The sequence below is a fragment of the Nannospalax galili genome, unplaced genomic scaffold, assembly GCF_000622305.1.
Source record: "Nannospalax galili isolate Female #2095 unplaced genomic scaffold, S.galili_v1.0 scaffold441, whole genome shotgun sequence".
Taxonomy (NCBI): domain Eukaryota; kingdom Metazoa; phylum Chordata; class Mammalia; order Rodentia; family Spalacidae; genus Nannospalax; species Nannospalax galili.
Genome location: NW_008348089.1, coordinates 1,888,409 through 1,908,731, shown reverse-complemented (window position 1 = coordinate 1,908,731; position 20,323 = coordinate 1,888,409). Strand labels below are relative to the sequence as shown.

Sequence of the window (20,323 nt, the reverse complement as noted above, 5' to 3'; positions counted from 1 at the left end):
ATAACTGTATTAATTCAACTGTGAACCTAGAAACTTACAGCTTGTGAAAGAGATGTACTCTTGCTCTGGAGTGTGTTACTGAATATGTTAAAGCTGTAATGAAACGCTTCTTCTATTCATGTAGTTATTACAAATTTTAAAAAAAATGATTAAAAAAGGACTGTGTAATAAAGGTGCATTTTATTTGTCCATTTCTGTTGTTCATTATGCTCTTTTTGCCATTAATAAGAATGAAAATACAGGGTTACTTACTTTAAAATGTGATCTTTCAAGTAGTTCTTGCTCTGTACCCTTGACCATTTGAAATTAGAACGCCTTTGACTTTGGCCCTGTCACAGGTGGACCAGGCACTGTGAGAATGCGTGGATGGATGACAGAATGGAAACTGGATTTGAATCTTTGGCAGGTTTTAATTTTACATTGCTTTTTTTATATTAATTCACTTTCCTTTCAGAGTGAAAGTTGACAGTCATTGAGGGGAGTGCTGGAGGAGGTTGGAATCACACGCATAATGAACTCTAAAGCCCTTCATAATCAAGGCACTGTGGAATGACAGCCTGTTCTAAGCTTAGCACTGTCTCCAGAGTCATTGCAGTGGAGCTCTGCTCCCACCTGCAGAGACTATGCCACAGGGCACTCCAGGAGCCTCCAATATGGAAATATAAAACTGTAGTATGCTATTTTCTTCTCAAATCTTAAACCAAAATAGAGGATATTTTTGGATTTTACAAACAATCATCTCACTTCAGTCAACTCTTTTGTTGTCTGCAAAGGGCAACAAAATTAAATAGTTTCTAGGAATTTAACTTTTTAATTGCTGCTTCCTGCTTTAAAGGGACTCCTGAGTCCAGGCTGCAAGTACTGGGCACTCTGCAGAGCATGGCTCCCATGCTGGATGCCAGCAGGTCTGGGCAGAGACAAGAGCCCTTTCTTAGACCTATGCTACATTTTTCCTTCACAGCTAGATCAAACACTTCAAATTTGTTATCACATGTGGCTTTGATGATTCAAACAAAAACAAATGCCCTCAAGTTTAATAATAGAAGTTAAAAAGACTAAATATTTGCATTTAAAGAGGAAAAGAAAACAGTAGAAATCTTTGTGGTATACCATTCTTGAAATTATCCTCACTAAATTATAATCGTGCACTTTCTACTCTCTGTAATTAAACACTGGGTTTCATTTATTCCAGATGCATTTGCTTCCAGTAATTCTGAGTACCCATCCTTTTTGGGGGTGGGTGTCGCTGTAAATTTATTTCAAATAATTTTTAAGTGAATCTTGATATGGGTATTTTAAAACTACATACAACATGGAACATATTTATACCTATGAATTTGATCTTAAGTTTTATATCATGTGATGTCTATAATCTCATGATGTCCTTCTTAACAAATCTATTCATGCTTCTGCAAAGACCTTGCAGACCTTGATTACTGGTGAAAGAAGATTGGAGGAGTTTATTTTGATTCTAGTAACACTGGTGGACAGAGCTGTTGGAAGTGGTTCTGAGAAAGGTCATCGTCTTCACATCACATGGGTCCTCCATCCATGGAGAAAGCCAAGGACCGTCACATGAAAAGTCAGATATTTTTCATTTACCAGTATTGTAGATTCCTTCGAATAAAAAGATAACTAAACAGCAGTCTATAAACAATAAAGGCAAGCTCTCTGGTAGCTTGAAATGGTTCCCTTCTTCTAAAATTTTCCATTAGAATTTGCAGTTAAATACATTGACTGCAGTTTCATAGCAAAAAACCACCCAGATTTATTTACTTATTATCATTCTTTACATAGTTTCAAATAATAAATTGTGTTCAACAAACAAACTAGTGCTTTAATGAGAACTGGTTTGTGGACTTTGTCTTAGGTGCTGGGGATAAGTATCAAGATTGGCAGTATGGAGAGGCTCTAGATGTCATGGAGTAGGTGTCACTTCTTTGGGAGGTCAGTTATGTTTTATTGTAGTGAGAGAGCTAAGCCCAAGTGCTTGGCTTATACAATGGTAAATCACTCAAGTGTACTTTAAGTTTCACTTTGCTTATTAGCTGGCTGTCTTACAGTTCACAAACACTTCTCTGCATTGTGGGAAAGGCATAAGCCAGTCAGTTTGACCGTTTGTTTAAACCACACTAGGGGCTTCATAGAATAAGCTTTTCAGGGCTGGAGGATGGTTCAGAGAGTAAAGGCACTTGTCATCAAGCCTGCTAATTCGAATTTGAGTGCTGGAACTTACTTGGTGGAAGGAGAAAGCTGACTTCTGAAAGTTGTCCTTTGACAGCCACAGAATGGGAACACTGTGGCACACATGCATTCACACTCATATATCCATATGAAATGAAAGAAAGAAAGAAAGAAAGAAAGAAAGAAAGAAAGAAAGAAAGAAAGAAAGAAAGAAGGAAGGAAAGATAACTAAACAGCAGTCTATAAACACTAAAGGCAAGCTCCAGGGATATGAGGGCATTTGCCCTCACTAGGTGCAGCGCGCGCGCTTGCGCACACACACACACACACACACACACAGAATTAAAAATAAAATAGGTCTATTAATTGGCTTACTCTATAAAACTATTCTTCAGTGTGTCTCTTGCAGTCCGTATTCCTGTGAGTCCAGCAGGGGTAGAAGAATAGAAGACACAGGTCTGCACCAGAGTCCTAAAGCACCGAGAGGAAAACCATCCACATAGCTGTTGAGCTGCAGCGTTTGCCATTACCAGAGGGCAGCAACAAATGCCTCATTTGTATATTGAAAAGATTCTTCCTTTGGGACCTCTTCTCATTAATCTTTATTTCCACATCAACTAGCTAGACTTGTATATTTCTAAATATGTTAGCCTGAAAAATACATGTGATTACACATAACATACAAATGAATGTAGAGTTATTATTTTATAATGCCCCCAAACCCTCTTTACATTTGTCAATATAGAATGCATGCACAATCTGTAATTTGGATAGTCTTTCAGAAACACCTTCTCTTTACTCTCCAGTACTTCAGAGAGAGGGGGAGAGGGAGAGGGAGAGGGAGGAGAGAGAGAGAGAGAGAGAGAGACTTTTAAACTTTTAATCATCTTATCAATAGACTGTTTTCAAAGATTTAGCTGGGTCCAAGCATTAAGATGTTTTTCTCCTCTCTCCTCAGCTTTGGTAGGATTTAAAGGTGTATGCCAGATATAAGGAAGGTGTTGGGCAACATTGACAGTGTCAGAGTTTTGGTTAGCATCTGAATGCTGGGGTCACCAGAATTTTCCAACCCAAACAGTGAAAGTCACTCTTCACTGCATTTAGATGACAACATGAAGTTTTTCTGGGTTATGAACAATCCTGAAGCCCAAAATGACTGATTTGCCCAGCCAAACATATATAGATTTAGAACCATCCTGACAACGTTCTCCTTCTGTTTGAGCTTTAGACTCTGCTGTAGAAAGACATCAAGATATCGTGCTTTTGGACACGTTCCCCACATTATCCACCAGATGGCTGAGCAAGAAGGGGTGCTGGAAGCGGAGGTTCTCATTAATGGGTTTCTGTTGTTTTTGCTTTTGGTTTGGTTTGGTTTTTATTTGAATGGATACATTCTTCTTTTGTTTGTTTGAGGCAAGGTCTCATTGAAGCCCAGGCTAACCTTGAACTGGCTGTGTAGCTGAGGATGATTCTGAACTCCTGACTCTCCTACCTCTACCTCCCAAGTGCTAAGATTACAGGCATATGCCACTCCTGGCCTGTTCAGTGTTAATTCAAACTTTAGATCTAGATAAGCCCTAGATATAGAGAAATGAGAGAAGTTTATGCCATTAGGGGGCACTTTTGTAATTTTAGAAGTCTGTTCTTAGAGCTTGACTTAGCAGACTTACTTTGAAAAAGAATACATTTTCTGTTGTTTACTTAAAGTGGCTGATTCCTCATGTCTTATTAGAACAGAAGAACTATTTAGAGGGAGGAGGGGGCCAGGAGGATAGGGGAGGAGATAGAGGAGGGTGTGAATAGGAATAAAGTATAATGACGTATATGAAGGCATGATAAACAAAACCTATTCCTTTTTAGGCTAATGCTAAAAATAAAGTTTTAAGTGGCTAATTCTTAGACTAAATAATAGTATTTTATTGGTGGAATAAAGAAACTCTAAAACCTTAAGACATCTTTCTACACAAGCTCTGCATAAAGCTTTAATTTTTGATTAGTGAATACAAATTGTGAATTAAAAATATGCAGTATATTTGCAAAGTAAGTTTGATTACTTTTGGTGATTTCTAAAAATATTGTTTGTTAAAAATAAATCTTGCCTGTAATCTGATAAAACTGAACAAATGACTAATGTTCCTTAAAGTTCTTCTTCATCAATTATTGGATGCTAACATGTTAAGGGGCCAGTGAGCTGGCTCCCCGGCACTTGCAGTTAAGCCTGACAGCCTGAGTTCAGCCCAGAACAGATGTGGTGGAAGGAGAGAATCGACTCCCATTAAGTTGTCTTATAACCTCTGTATATAGATATTCCACAGCACATGCACTTTATTCCCCACAAAATACATAAATATGTATATGTATATGTAGACCATTGAAAAGCATAATGTCATAGGATACAAATGCCTATGTTTTTAGGTTATACTAATTTTAAGCATGTGTCTGGGAAAAAAAAACTGTCTTGTGCACAATTGGCATAGCAGTTAAGATGGTTAAAGTTATTTCAGAAACAAAATGTGTACCCCATTAGAATTATAGTTGAGGAAATACAATATTTTGGTAAGGAAAATAAAAGAGAATAGAGGAAAGTTGGATAATGGGCACCAAATCCACAAATCATATATTCCAGAGTTCTATAGCACAGAGTGACTACCCTTAAGATAATTTATTACATTCCTCAGAAGAGCTAGAAGAGAGGATCAAAAAGTTCCCAACACAAAGAAATAATAGATGTCTAAGAAAATGCAAATGCTAATTACCCTGATTTGATCACTATACATTATATACATATCATATCACTGTAACTCATAAATATATGTAATAGTTATGTGCTAATTAATTTTTTTAATTTAGGAAGTCAAGACTATTCTTTCTTAGTGGGAATCTAAAAATGTCTACCTGAGACATAAGTAAACAAACCAGCAAAATAATTTAATAAGTGGAATTTAGTGTCAGGGACTGAAGAATTTGGAATTTTACACAATGTACAAGCCAATAATGAGTTTGTCATGGTTTCTTGGATGCGGGAAGACAGTAGGACACTCCTGGGTCGGAGAGATGGCGTTCCTCAGTAGACTAGCAGTTGACACAGGATCATCATTTGCTTCCACTGCTGCCTGACCTCTAATTCACACAAGATGATACAAAAAGGCAACTTCATTCAGGGAATCCAAGTCTTCAACATTGGGTAGTAGTCAGGCTTACTCTTTGATCCACAGGCTGTTTAGTAGACAAGGTAAGCATCCCTAATCCAAAAATCTCTAAATTTTGAAATGCTCCAAAAATATAAAAATTTTTGAGCCCCAACCTAACTTCACTTGTCAAAAATTCCACACTATGAAATTTTACTCATTTATCAAATCATTAACTTTAATTTATAAATCATTCTTTGGGCCATTCTTATAAGATGTGTAAGAAACATAAGTGAATTTTGTGTTTAAAACAAAATCACATCCCCAAGATCTCCTTACGATTATGCAAATTCAAAACAATAACAAATCCAAGCACTTCTACCCTAAGCATTTCAGACAAGCAATACTCAGCCTTATTATTCTTAAAACCCCAGCTCCTAGCCAGATGTGTTGGCACATGCCTTTAATCCTAGCAGAGACAGGCAGATTTCTGTGAGTTCAAGGCCAACCTGGTCTGCATAGCAAGTTCCAGGCCAGCTGGAGCTACAGGGAGACTCTGTTTTAAAAAAGGCCAGAAAAGAAAAAAGAACACATTTCCTGATCCAAGATAGTAAAAACAGCAAATGTATAGCTTCTCCTTTCCCCTTATTGCCTAATTCTACAAACTCAAATTGTTTGCTAATTGGCTGAGTGGCCAAAGTGAAGACTAAATGTGAACCAGATTTACTGTGCTTATAAAGTTAACTTATGACGAATAGCTCATAGTTTTTATATCAGGTAGGATGTAGTATGCACTCTTACTTGTCTGAGCCTTTTTGATCATTTGTAAAATGAGAAAAATTATGTGCTCTTGTCACAGGGCTGGCTGTCAGCAGCCCAGATGAAACAGTACATATATCACATTTGGAAAAGTGCCAAGGCAACGATAAACACCACACTGTAACGCCATATCCCTCGGGAGGGTAAAGCAATGTTTTTAAAGGTCTGTCTGACTAGTGGGGTCCGAGCCCACTTCCTGTGATGGTTCAGTTTTATATACAAATGTGTTTGCTGCTTGTCTCTAACAATTAGACATCAATACTTAGCTTGACCCTTTCAAATAAATTGTTTTACAGATGATGGAGCTGAGTATTACAATCTTAAAAATATCTCTGATTCATGAAACTCTAATGTTGAGATAAATAACATACTATATGAAATCCTGAGTCAACATTTAAGCAATAAAAAATGTGCAAGAAAAAGTCTGCCTTTTGATTGGGTCCCTATAACTTAGGCTAAAAGTAATAGTTTAACTATATCAATAATTAGTAACGACTGCTGAACAATGATTCCGACCAATCAGCAATTGAAAAGCCTGACCTCAGCGATTCTCTAAGTCATGTTTTCAGGTACTGACAAAACAGCATCAATAAGGATCATTTTGGCTTTTGTCAAATGAAGTGGCAATTTTCTCTGTTTCCAGGGACATTAAAGCATCAAAAGGCTTTTCATTTCAAAATCTTTTCTTAACAGCTGAGATTCTGGTAAACTCATTCTCAATGTTATGAAACAGAAGGAAAACTGCCTTCAAAATCGTGTATGCATCCAGGATATGTGATACCTCTCTGTGTCTGTCAAATCAAGAGTGCTAACTTTGTGCTAACCTTGCCCGCCTGCAGAACTAACAGAAATGTTCATTTCTGCTGCCCAGGATGGTGCTGCTCAACTGGCGTCTGCTGTGGCTGCTCTTACCACTCACCTCAAGGACCCAGAAGCTACCTACTCGAGATGAGGAGCTCTTTCAGATGCAGATCCGGGATAAGGCATTTTTCCACGATTCATCTGTGATTCCAGATGGAGCAGAAATTAGCAGTTATCTCTTTAGAGACACACCTAAAAGGTACATTTCCTGCCATACTTTCTGATCAATATGGGCATAAAAGATGCTTCCACAGAAGACAATAACCTTGCCAATGTAGTTGAGATAGTTTGAAAATCAACCTATGAACAGCTTTGCATATTTTCTCTAAGAAAAAATTAGCGATCATTCAATTTCTGGTTATTAATTGAGGCCACTTCAATCTTGCTTGGGTGCTTTCCTGTTAGATGGAGGAGGCAACCCTGGTATTTTTTTAAGTTTGAAACTAGTCTCCTATCATTTTTAGGATAGTCAGAAGTTTCTAAGACAGAGTCTGTAGGATTAAATTGAAATTACTACAGCATGTATGATTCTTTGAGGATTTGTAATTATATTAGGATAATATTTAATGTTGGATCAGATTCTGAGAGAATCAAATAGTGATAAAATGGTGACACTGATCATTGCACTTACTCCAACATCAAGAATTAGACTTACATGTTTCCAAGCATTTCAATCTTTAAAAGTTATACAAATATAAACATGATATAGCATAAACTGTTATACTGGAAGTTATTGACCTTACCATGCTCCAGTCTTTCTCTGCCTTTCATAGTTATTTTTGGATTTTAGAATATTTAAAAACAATGTCTTGGCCGGGCATGGTGGTACACGCCTTTAATCCCAGCACTAGGGAGGCAGAGGCAGGCAGATCTCTGTGAGTTCAAGGCCAGCCTGGTCTACGTAGTGAGTTCTGGGACAGCTGGGGCTACAGGGAAACCATGTCTCAAAAAGACCAAAAAAAAAAAAGTCTCTTTTTAACCTGAGATACATTGTCATTCCAAGACATTAGGTTGCCCTCCATCATTCATATCCACTCTCCAAAGACTGAGATATTTAGGATCCTTAGCTCATCTTTTCAGTTTCATGGAGGGAAGCAGTATTTTAAATCACCTCCAATCATGGCACCCTTGGATCAGTTGGAATGAGGACAGGTTTCCCTATTTTGACTGAAGTGCTGTGGGCATCACTTCTACAATGGAGTAAAATGGCTTGTGTGAATGAATGCAATAGACTACGAACTGACTTGAAATGTAAATAACTATGAATCTTTAAGTGGCATTCGTAAGACTGAAGTCATAAAATGTAATGCATAGTATATTGGAGGATCTGGCTGGGTTGGTCCTTACGGGGGCTTAGTCTGTGAGAATTGGAAAAGATATACGAAGCCTTATATGACTTCAGAGGACTCGTCAATGTTAACTGAACTGTCTGTTGCCAAGCACAGTTTGCTTTTGTCCTGCGAAAAGTTTAAGTGAATCAGATCAAACCAGAGTTTTTCATTAGGAATGACTTTCACTTTTCAAATATGCCTCTGCTTCGTTCTCTTTGCAATATTCCTTAAGTACAGCTTTTCACATTATGGAACCACGGCACTTACTCAAATACATACTTCATCTTCTGTGATCGTCTAATCTCTTAAAAGTTAAATGAGTTTTAGTCCTACAGTACTTTAAAACGTGCCTTGGTTAGAAGACATCACGTAGCTATCAGTCTCACTCCCTTTTCTTTCATTTTTTAATTTCTTATTTTTGTCTTTTTTCCCCAAAATAATTTTTAAGGCCTTAGTATCCTGTATTGTTTAAGGTGCTTACTTACACTAGTTATGTGGAGTTGTAGCCACAAATAGAAACATAATTCCATTGTTGATGTTCCACCTAGGATGAAATTTCATGTAAGATTTGTCTGTAGGCGTAGAGAAAAGACAACCTCATCAGTTATTCTCACGTTCAGACATGTGATTTGTGGTATCCCTCAGCCTTTGGGCACACTTCCTTGTTCATTTAATTTCTGTCTACCTCCTTGCTCAGTACATATCTGAACACAAAGATCATGTCGGATCTCTTCTTATTCCCACTCTCGTCTACACATCCTTTGTTCATCGTTAACAATAAATGTCAAACTGATCAGTTTATACAGTCTCATTCATCACTAATTATTAGCTTTCCTGTAAAAAGTGTTGCCTTAGTGACTCCCCGCTGCTGGGTGCAAATATCCTTCCTCCTTTTAGTTAGTAGTTGCCTATGGTTTGTAGGTCTGTAGTTGAGTTACTAAGATATGGTTGCTCCCCTGGAGAAATGAGCTACTTGCCTGAAAGGAGAACAGAAGGTAAAAAATGAACCTGACTGCTGTGTTTTGCGTCAGCATCACTGTCCTGTGATGCTCGCATAAAATCCAAAATCAACTATTTTGTGATGTATCTTTATAATATAAACAGTTTAGTTGTATTCATATGGTTAATGCCATCCATGCTAAGGGAACAAAAATGTCAGAAAGTGGACAGAATTAAATAGTAAATATGCTGACACCTTTAAGGAGGCAGTGGTACATGACGCCTCCTATGCGGGAAGCAGTTGCATCACCTAGCAGTCTTGTCCGGATGGTGATCTGGTGCTCTAAACAGCTGCATTTGTTCTAACAGGCTCTTCTCTTTGTCTTCTCTTTGCCCTGTTCTCACCTGCCATTTCAAGTTCATCTTTGAATAATTTGGAGGAAAAACTACTTCTGTTTTTATTCAGATTCTGTATCTTCAAATAGAAACAGAGTCTAGATATACATAGCCTCAGGCTAGACTAATGAAGACTGCTGTTAAGATTCTTAACAGTTTAGTTCAATTTAGTAATTCGTTCATTCAGAAATGTCTATCAGACACTTGCTATGTGCAGAAATATGTGCTTAGCATGGGGGACATAGTGATATGAAAAATGAGCCCCAAATGGACCCTTGAAGAAAATGAGTTCAAATAATCAGACAAATACACAAAGTCACAAATGGCAGTGAATTCCAGAAATGAAAAGTGTGTGCACCCAGAGAGTATATGAGCCAGAAGAGGCATCTCCAAAGAATGGTTATTTAAATGCATAGGGGAAGAGTGGGGAACTTCAGACAAACTGCACCTCAAATGCCCAGAAAGGCGGCAACTAAAGAAGTCCACTGTGGACTCACCACAGATATCTAAAGTAGACACAGCCAGAACCCTGTGAGGAGGCAGGAGCCCCCACTCTCAACGCCTGACCTCCTGATCAACTAAAAATTTCCCCAAAGCTAAATCTAAAGCTGCAAAGGGTCTTAGAGCTGAAATCTCAGACTAGACTTTCTATCTATGGAGATTACTCTTGTTGTAATGTAAGAATTTAGAGGTAGAAAAATGATTTGGAGGTGGAAATAGCAATTTATTGATTCGTTCAACAATATTTTGAGTTCTTTCAGTGTCTGAGTGTGCACCCGTGAGATAAATGGCCTGCCCTCTTGTGGTTTTCATTCTAGTTGAGGAGATAGAAAAAACAAAAAAGTAACAAAAGAAATACTTAGGTGTCAAATACTTTGAAGGAAAGGGACTAAGGGACAGCGTCAGTAAGAATGAATTGGTTTTACATATGGATTCAAATATAAATAGACACAGTGGGTCTCCAGGAATGCTGGCCTAGAGGCTGAAGGAAGTGACTATGTATGAGAGGTCCCTGTCTAGGGGAAGGGGGGTCCCCCCTCCCCCGCTGGAGGAGGAGGAACAGAGGCCCCTGCAGGTGCGTACATACGTGTCCCCAATAAAAGAAAGGTTCCGAGCAAAGCAGGAACAAAGATTTGGTTGGGGTTGAACACAAAGAGACTCACAAGATAATGCCAGTTCTGTGGCTCTTACTCTAAATGCAACAAGCAGTTCTCAGGGGCTTTTGAGCAAGGGGAAGCACTGTGAGTGATGGTGCATGAGGATCGCGCCCTGGCTGACAAACAACGAAGGAACCCAAGGACTCCAGCTTTTTCAAGCAGGGAGCCTGGTCAGGATGTCACAGCAAGGCTTGGGCCAGTGGGAATGCACATTTGGAGAAGGAGTCAAAAGTGTCTGCTGGTGTCTTGTGAGTGGAATGGAGGAAAGAAAAAGAAAGTTAAGACTGACTGTAAAACATTTGTCAGGGATGATCAGAGGCTTGCCTTGTCTGCTGGGAAGGGGTTGGCTACAGGAATTTGATCAGAAGTCTTCAGTTTGAAGTGCCACTGTCTTACTGAAGGTAACAGGAGTTCAGGTTTTGGATTTAGACCAGAACATTAAAGCCAGATGTCCAAATGAGGTCACATGGGAACAGGGCAGGGAGGAGGCATGTTCTTGGTGGGCTTGGGGAAAAGAGGGATGTAAGACACACTGACTTGATACAGTGTGCCGGAGGTAAGTTACACCTGCCTCCATTGCCATGGGACTCAGGAGAAGCTCGGGGCTCATAGGGATGAAACCAGACTTCTTCATTTGGAAGATTATAGGCTTCAGAAGATAATTAAGTTCACTGTTAGAATGTGCATTGTTTTTATAGGTTAAGTGATATTTTTATTCTCTTTAAAATATCTCTTGAGGGACCACTAAAAAAGTTTGAGGGAAAAGTACAGAGAAGAATGTTTTCATATTTTAAAATTCTGTTTTAAAACCATTAACTTACTTAATTCAACAGGAAATCTTATTGATAAAGAAATTATAAACTTTTAGTTCTACTGACTGACAGGGAATTTTATTTTAAAAACTATGTTGCATTGATAATTAGAATCCTTTATCCAAAACAATACAGAATAGTCAAGCTGTGATAAAAGTCACTAACTTGGAAAGGCAGACAGTGTAATCTTGCCAGAAACCAAGGTACTTTTCAGAACTATGCTGCTTGAAAAGGATCTTTTTGGACTAGCATGTATCATGTTTGAGTACCATCCTGTAGCATACAAGGTTATGAAAACACAGTGCCTGAAGGGCACTTAGGAAATTCCTCGTGGGCTGTGACTTACTTTATAGTGTCAGGTCTGTGGTTGAGGTTTCATCTTTAACTCAGAATTCTTTTGACTGAATACCTTTTCATTATCTCACACTGTATTTGTTGATGGTAAATCTGTCAGCAGATTTGGATTTGGCCTTGAGATTATTAGACTTCCACAGTTCTACGTTCTGTTTGACAGTTTGATTCTGTTAAATGAATAAAAATGAAAACAAAATGGCTTTTCCAGTCCATCTTGGTTGTCAGTATTGGAATCACAGGGTCTGAAGTGTTTTACTTGCCCACAGGTATTTCTTTGTGGTGGAGGAGGACAACTCGCCATTATCTGTCACAGTGACGCCCTGTGATGCACCTTTGGAGTGGAAGCTGAGCCTCCAGGAGCTGCCTGAGGAGGCAAGTGCAGAAGGATCAGGTAAGGGCAGGACCCAGGTGGCCTCAGACCTCTGAATAAACAGTTGGGTTGGTAGGCTTATGAAACACAGCCTTCTGCACGTAAGGGAAGCAGCCAGCTTGCACATGTAAAACTGGTACTAAAGATGGCAAGATGACACTGATCTTAGTAAAATAAAACAGATAGATGGGGGTGTGAAGGCGAGCAGTCTAAACTGGCCTCTGTGGCTGTTATCTGCACTCTTGATTGTGCATTCGCATCATTTGGGATACTCTTAAAAACCACAGTGCCTTGATTTTGGTCAAGAAGTACCGACTTCATCAGAAGTACTGGGTTAGCTGTTGTGTCTGACCTGAACATTGGGCTTTTACAAAGCCTCTTAGGTAATTCTGATGCTTAGCAAAGGTTAGTTAAGACCATTTCTTCTCTGGGGAATAAAGGGTGAGCACAAAGAAGCAGAGAAACATTGAGCTAGTGGCCAAGTGAAAAACAAGTCACTAGGAGTGGGGTGGACCCTTAGAGAAGACAGAGATGGCGGGAAGCGAATAGCAAGACAAGCGAAATTGGAGGTCTGAACGGGCCATGAAGACGCTGTGGCCTCTTTAAGGGCATCTTAAAGGTAAAGGTGTGACACGTGCTGTTGCTTGGGAGTTAAAGTGCTTAGGGATTCTTGGACATGCTCGTGGAGAAATGAGACTAGACAATAGAGGAAGTCTGACATGATCACAGCAATGCAATGCCTGTGTGCTTCCCATACTGGGAATAAGAAACACTACATGCTTCATTTACAGCTTCTGGTGATAAGCTAGAAAAGGCTTATTCTCGCTCTGGTCACCCAATAGCTCACCAGATTCTAGAACTTTCTGCTTACATCTACATGACATTGATATTAACAGTAGCAAGAACAGAGGAAATTTTCTAAGGCTTCACTTCTTCCCCTGTTACGACTCTTGGACACCTGTTCCAGACACCAACCCTCAGCTACTCTCACTGTTCCTTACATTTTGAATTTTAATCAGATCATCCAGTCCTACTCACAGTGAAATTAGTACAATGGCTAACCATCCGCATGCAAAATGTTTGAATTCTTTTGATTCACAGCCAGATTAATAATATCTAAAAAGTTTAGTCTTTAATCCAACCTTTCCTTTAATTGCATTCTGTCCTGAAGAAATGATTTAAATTCAGAAAAGCCTTGTTTATATATAAAGGCTTCATGTATCATGGTCAAAAAAATCAATCAATAAAATTATTTTATGATATAATATTGAGTGAGAAAAACAGGGTTCAAAAATAGAGGCTTATCTAGATTGATATGTGCATGAAGATACATGCATATATTGCTACAGAGAGGAATTAGTCAAAATAATATTAACTATTTAAAGTGTGTAAGTCAAAAGACTGTATGGAAATAAAGTAGTAAGAAATGATTGTCTCTGGTAAAGAATGAATGGCTCTTCTTATTTTTAGCTTGTTTTTTAATGCTGTTTTTCTGTTAACGAGCATATCTTATTTTTGAAATGAAGGAAAAATGACATGTTTGAAAGCACAATCTAAGGGTGGCAAGTCACAATGACACATGGCCTGTGTTTCTCTGGTATTTTCCAGGTGAGCCTGAGCCACTGGAGCAGCAAAGGCAGCAGATGACCAACGAGGAGGGCACAGAGCTGTTCTCCTACAAGGGCAATGACGTCGAGTACTTTCTGTCTTCAAGTTCCTCATCTGGTTTGTATCAGCTGGAGCTTCTTTCAACAGAGAAAGACACACATTTCAAAGTATATGCCACCACCACTCCAGAGTCTGACCAGCCATACCCTGAATTACCGTATGACCCCAGAGTTGATGTGACCTCCCTGGGTCGCACCACAGTCACTTTGGCCTGGAAGCCAAGCCCTACAGCCTCCTTACTGAGACAGCCCATTGAGTACTGCGTGGTCATCAACAAGAAACACAATTTCAAAAGCCTCTGTGCAGTGGAAGCAAAGCTGAGGGCAGACGATGCCTTCATGATGGCACCCAAGCCTGGCCTGGACTTCAGCCCCTTTGACTTTGCCCATTTTGGATTTCCATCAGATAATTTGGGTAAAGAGCGCAGCTTCATAACAAAGTCTTCTCCAAAGCTGGGGCGCCATATCTCCTGGAGGCCTAAGGTCGACATTCAGAAAATCTGCATAGGAAACAAAAACATCTTCACAGTCTCTGACCTGAAGCCCGACACACAATACTACTTTGATGTCTTTGTGGTCAACACCAACAGCAACATGAGCACAGCTTATGTGGGCGCCTTTGCCAGAACCAAGGAGGAAGCAAAACAGAAGACTGTGGAGCTCAAAGATGGGAGAGTTACAGATGTGTTTGTTAAAAGGAAGGGTGCAAAGTTTCTACGATTTGCTCCAGTCTCTTCTCACCAGAAAGTCACCTTTTTTATTCACTCTTGTCTGGACACTGTCCAAATTCAAGTGAGAAGAGATGGGAAACTTGTCCTGTCGCAGAGTGTGGAAGGCGTTCGGCAGCTCCAGCTAAGGGGAAAACCTAAAGCAAAATACCTCATTCGACTGAAAGGTAACAAGAAAGGAGCATCTGTGTTGAAGATCCTGGCTACCACCAGGCCGAGCAAGCAAGCCTTCCCCGCTCTCCCCGAAGATACGAGAATCAAAGCCTTTGACAAGCTCCGTACCTGTTCTTCAGTCACAGTGGCTTGGCTAGGCACTCAAGAAAGGAACAAGTTTTGCATCTACAAAAAGGAAGTGGATGACAATTACAGTGAAGACCAAAAGAAAAGAGAGCAAAACCAATGCCTAGGACCAGATTCCAGGAAGAAATCAGAAAAGGTCCTCTGTAAATATTTCCACAGCCAAAACCTGCAGAAAGCAGTGACCACAGAGACAATCAAAGGTCTCCAGCCCGGCAAGTCCTACCTGCTAGATGTGTATGTCATTGGACATGGAGAGCACTCTGTGAAATATCAGGGCAAAGTTGTAAAAACAAGGAAGGTCTGCTAGTTACCCGAAATGAAGATACATCATGCAGAACTCCAGGAGGGACATTGAGTCCCTTTACCTGTAAACGGACTATGCCTATGGCTGACAGTTACGACCTGTACTTAGAAGGGAGGATTACAACGTGTATATTTATGTTTGTATAACGTAACCCAGAGACTTGTTCTAGTGTACCCTTGTGGTACTTAGGGGCCATCTGTCTGATGCTGTTGATGTCAAAGGAAGAGGGTATCTTGAAGGAACAGCCACCCCTTGCTTTGACCTGTGCATGAACTGCTTCTAAATTATTTTGTTACCTAAAAATTTTAAAATATGCCATTCATTGCACACTTTGACAAATGCAAATCGTTCCTCTCTATAGATGCTAGGGGAGATATATATATAAATATATCTAAATTATTTTATAAAGTCTGTTTTAAATGTTGGTGTTTCTATTATTGTAAACTATTAAATTCTCTGTTAAAGTATAGATGTAATCTAAGTGTTATTAAGTGGACAGCCCTCTAGGCAGTTATATTGCTATTGTAAATCCTTATTTGTCCAGTAAAATGTTTAAATACTGTATCTATCTCATGTAAAAAGTTGATATACATTATATTCATGTACATAAAAGTAAGGATATGAGGTTATTATACTGTTCATTTTCCCAAGCATTTACTGTGGTGTATTTAATTTCCTATCTGTTCCCAGGACTGCTCCTTTCTATAATTTGACACCAAAATTTACTCTTTTTAGTAGTTAGGAGGGAATGCTGCTCCTCTAGACAGTTGCCGTGGCATCAAGAGTAGTTGTTATAATACTAATTTTTTGCACTAAGTAGGAGCCAGCCTTTGTGAGAGCTGAAGGAGCTGCTGTAGGCTTGTTTGAGGCCAGGACAAGCCAAACACTGTAAAACCTGATAAGTAGTCAACAAACATCTTAAAATCAAGCATTTTAAACATTTAAGTGGCAAAAAGGAGATGTTATAAATATTTTCCATTTGCTTGAATATTAGCAAAATAATCATTTTAGCCTCTAACTGAAGCAATGGGAAACATACCAATCATAACTTTGATCCATAACAAGACAGATATGCAGTCTGCTCCCTTATAAGATTAACATACTGCTGCTGCCTTTAATTTTGATTTTTCATGTAGTCTTAAAAAAGTAACTAGGTGGGGCTGGAGAGATGGCTCAGTGGTTAAAAACTGACTGTTCTTGCAGAAGACCCGGGTACAAATCCCAGAACCCACATGGCAGCTAACAATTATCTGTAACTCCGGTTCTAGGGGATCTGACAGCCTCTTCTGTCCTCCATGGGCATTGCATGGCATGGGTGCACTTACCTACAAGCAGGCAATACACACATACACATAAGATAAAAATAATAAATAAAATATTTTTTTAAAGTAATTAGGCATGAGATACAGTTCTGGAAGATAACATCTGGGGTCATTACCAGAGCAGCACAAAGGGCAGTTTGGGTAGTTTTATCTTTTACAGATCCTATTAATAAATCCTGAGATGTCATGAGATCACAAGTTCAGGATTCAGAAAATTCTAGAACTTATAATCACCTAAAACAATATGACTTAAGAGAATCTATTACTTCTCATCACCTCTCTTTTCTGTCTATATAACTTAGGATGTGATAGATTTGGGTACAATGACATTGCTAGATACCGTCTGTCATCAGAGGTTCTGTTTTGCTGAACTCCAAAGTTAGAGCTTCAAGTTCTGTGACCACAGTGGGGACAGGCATAACCCATCATCTCTCCACTTTCCCTTGCATGCTGGCACAGTCTTCCGGAGAGGATGTTCATAAGTAGCATTCCTGTGGATTGGAGAATGCTGTGGCTGAGGTGGTAAATGGAAGTCGTTATGACATGTCCTGCTCACCTTAACAGAAAATACCTTCAGTAAAGATAGACCATCAAACTCCTCAGTGCTAATCCTCAAACAAAACTGACCCATCTGTGCAAAGTAGGAATTGCATCTGAAACAATTTTTTAAAGCTGAAGACTATATACCCAATGATTTTTGTTAGCAACCACCTTAAGTGGAGAGATTTGACAATTAATAACATCCCTGTTACAAATACCCCGAGTTACAAATATGGTGCCTTAGGAGGAGAACCCTCTCCAATATTTCAGATCAACTTATAAGTGGTACTGCAGTGAATCAAAGCATTACTACTGTTACTGAAGGGCTAAGCTGAACTCTTTAATGGTGCCTAATGCCCAGAGCCTGCAGGAATCAGGCTAAGCCAATCCTCTAAGCTTTGACTTTTCAGTTAGCTGTGATGGCACTTTCTGCATATTCTAGATAAATTTTAAAAAGGGGGGATTCTTTCATGGCCCTAGAAAAAAAATTTCCTTCTTAAAACTATAGGAAAACAAAACACACATTGTGAAATTTCTACCATTCATAAAGAAAGGGGAAACCTCTTTAATATCGAGTTTTCATACTTACTAACGTGATTGGATTTTAAGAGCATTCTGGTAAATTAGGGGCAAGAAAGAAAAATTTATTCTTTCATAAAAAACTACAAACTTGCAAAATAAAATGTGGCTTGTGTTACCCTCTGAGAGGACCATATTAGCTATCCCATGTGTAGACAGACACTGAGGAGTCACATCCCACATGTAGACAGACACTTAGGAGAAAGGAGTCCTTGAGGGTATTTAGTAACACTCTTTAATTTTCAAGTGCAAAAGGAAGAAATGAGAGAAGAAATTTAAGAACAGAGAAATAAAACTAGAAAAGTTTTCATAGTCAAAACAGCTAAGCCAGATATCGTCCAGACTTCAAAATCCTGTCCAGATTTCTTGGTTTAAGAAAATCATCTGTGGGTTATTTTCCAAAAAGAAACAGATTTTTAATACCATTTATTTCAAGTCTTCTTAAGAATGTGTGTGATATATAACTGACCACTTCAATGTTATAAAAAAAAAAACAAATTCAAGGCACAAAGTATCTCTAACCAGGTTTCATGCATACATACAAACTTAAAACTGTAAGGCCAGTAGTCTGTTGTATTAATGGTAAGTCCTAAGTTTCAGAGTTCAAAATTATTAATATTAAGAATTATAAAAATATAACATATTATTTTCCCGATTAATTTATAATCAGGATCTAGATTAATTTTTAAATATGCATTCAAAGATTAGTTCTGAAAAGGGCTTATTCATTCCTGATTTTTGTTATTCAGAATGCATTTGAAATAACTATGGTTTTGGTACTGTGATTGGTCAAATCAAGTGAGGATTTAACTATATAAACAATAGTCACTCCAATAAATTTTAGAGTTGAAATAAAACTTAATGGTTCTTAATGGATTTTTAGCGAGGGTAAATGTACACATCCCCAATGAAATCATGCACACAAAAAAAATTTGACTTACAATTCAAGGTATTTGATGGCGCTAACCTCAGTGTTCCTAATACTTTACCAACTTCTTCTTTTACAGGGCCTCTAGTGCTGCTATCTCACTTTATAGTAAGGAAATTGAGGCCTACTCAAGACTGGAACCCAGTCCTTCTCTCCTAATTTCATGCTTACTCAAGACTTGGCTTTAAGCATGACTACTCTAAAGCACACGTGACAGACAGCTCAACCACTTTATTTCTATGGGCTAGCTGGACGTACAGCAAAACAAATGAAACCTAGAGGCTAGCTTGAAGAACAAGGCCTTTTGGAGCATCACCCTGGCCATTTCCTTCCCTATTTGATATGGTGTCACAGAGATAGAATCAGCCGGGAATTTGCCATCAGTTTCTCTCTCCAGGGTCAAGGAGAGGTGACTGGGAGCAGACTTCAGCTGTTTTCTGTCTGTAGTTGTCTGGGGAACCTGGAAGACATCAGGGTGCACTCATCATTGTTTTTCCCCCAGAGAGTTTTGGTCAGAAAAATGCGCAGTCATGTGGGATCTGTGCCTTCGCTGTTGTTTTGAAAATGGAAAGTGAGAGAGAGGACAACAGACAAACGAAGCAGAGAGGAGAAAGGACAGTTTTACCTAATTTCCTTCTTTGGAAGGCCCAAGAGATGAAGCGAAGCAAGGAGCGTAAAGCAGTCTGGTTTATTAAGGTTTTGCCATCTTACATGCACCACTCCCTGGAAAGTCTGACCTGAATCAGCACCCTCTATTAAAACTGTATCTTGCTGACAGACACTTTTCATTTCCAAGGAGTCCCTGAACATGCAGACAGATGTGACTGGTTTCATTTCTCTTTACATCCCTCTTTCCTAACCTGTGAGAAATATTCTCAGTAAATAAAATTTAGAATGTCCTTTCAGATACACCCCTGTTTTTTTTTCAAAGGAACTTAAAATATTCTTTTCAATTGCAAAAGGAAAAGAAATGGTTGTAGATGTACATTAAAAAGTAGTTGATCCGAGTTTGAAGAGTCTAAGCTCTTAGGCACAGTGACATTGTCTTATTGTCATTTTTCAGGTCTCAGTAGAGACAGGACGGGACCAGCTCTCCCACAGGAGGGGAGAAAGGCAGTGGGGGAAAGACCCTCATCCTTTTAAAACCCATTTAAACACAGAGCTAAGATGGAACTACCTGAATGTAGATCATCACTCAACTAAGCTACTGAAGAGAACTTTTACCAAAGTGGGTTTTCTTGAAACTTGCTAGAAATGTAGTTTAGAGACTCTGAGCTAGGGATAGACATATCAGGCAACCTTCCAGGGTAGAACCTTGCCCCAAGACATCAGGTCTGGGAATAATTTTTGAGTGAACACAAAGGTGTAAATCAGAGGGGTCGGAGTAGATTAGTTGTTATTATGGGTGATATGATCCAGATGGTGCAGTCTAGAGACAGGAATGTGCCACAAGTGACATGTGGGATGGGCATGCTATTCAGGTTGGCCCCGGCACTAAACTAGGCCATTTAAGCAGTATTTTCAAACTCTCTCTCTCTCTCTCTCTCTCTCTCTCTCTCTCCCTCCCTCTTCTGCCCAGTCAAATCATCTGTTGAGCCCTTCTA

At 39.1% G+C, this 20,323-nt stretch overlaps 1 protein-coding gene across 2 annotated transcripts in view; it reads left to right on the top strand.

Moving 5' to 3' along the window:
- The window catches only part of Ndnf (neuron derived neurotrophic factor), a 42,582-nt gene extending 26,593 nt beyond the window's left edge, over positions 1 to 15,989 (top strand). Inside the window, exons 2-4 of one of the 2 annotated variants that reach the window (XM_008844617.3) lie at positions 7,003 to 7,191; positions 12,248 to 12,372; positions 13,960 to 15,962. In XM_008844617.3, coding sequence (XP_008842839.1) covers positions 7,004 to 7,191; positions 12,248 to 12,372; positions 13,960 to 15,353 — 1,707 coding nt within the window. In that variant the 5' untranslated portion in view covers position 7,003 and the 3' untranslated portion in view covers positions 15,354 to 15,962. Of the gene's footprint in view, positions 1 to 7,000; positions 7,192 to 12,247; positions 12,373 to 13,959 lie in introns of those variants that run through there. The other variant, XM_008844618.1, reaches the window with a different exon arrangement.
- The last annotated feature ends 4,334 nt before the right edge of the window (positions 15,990 to 20,323 follow it).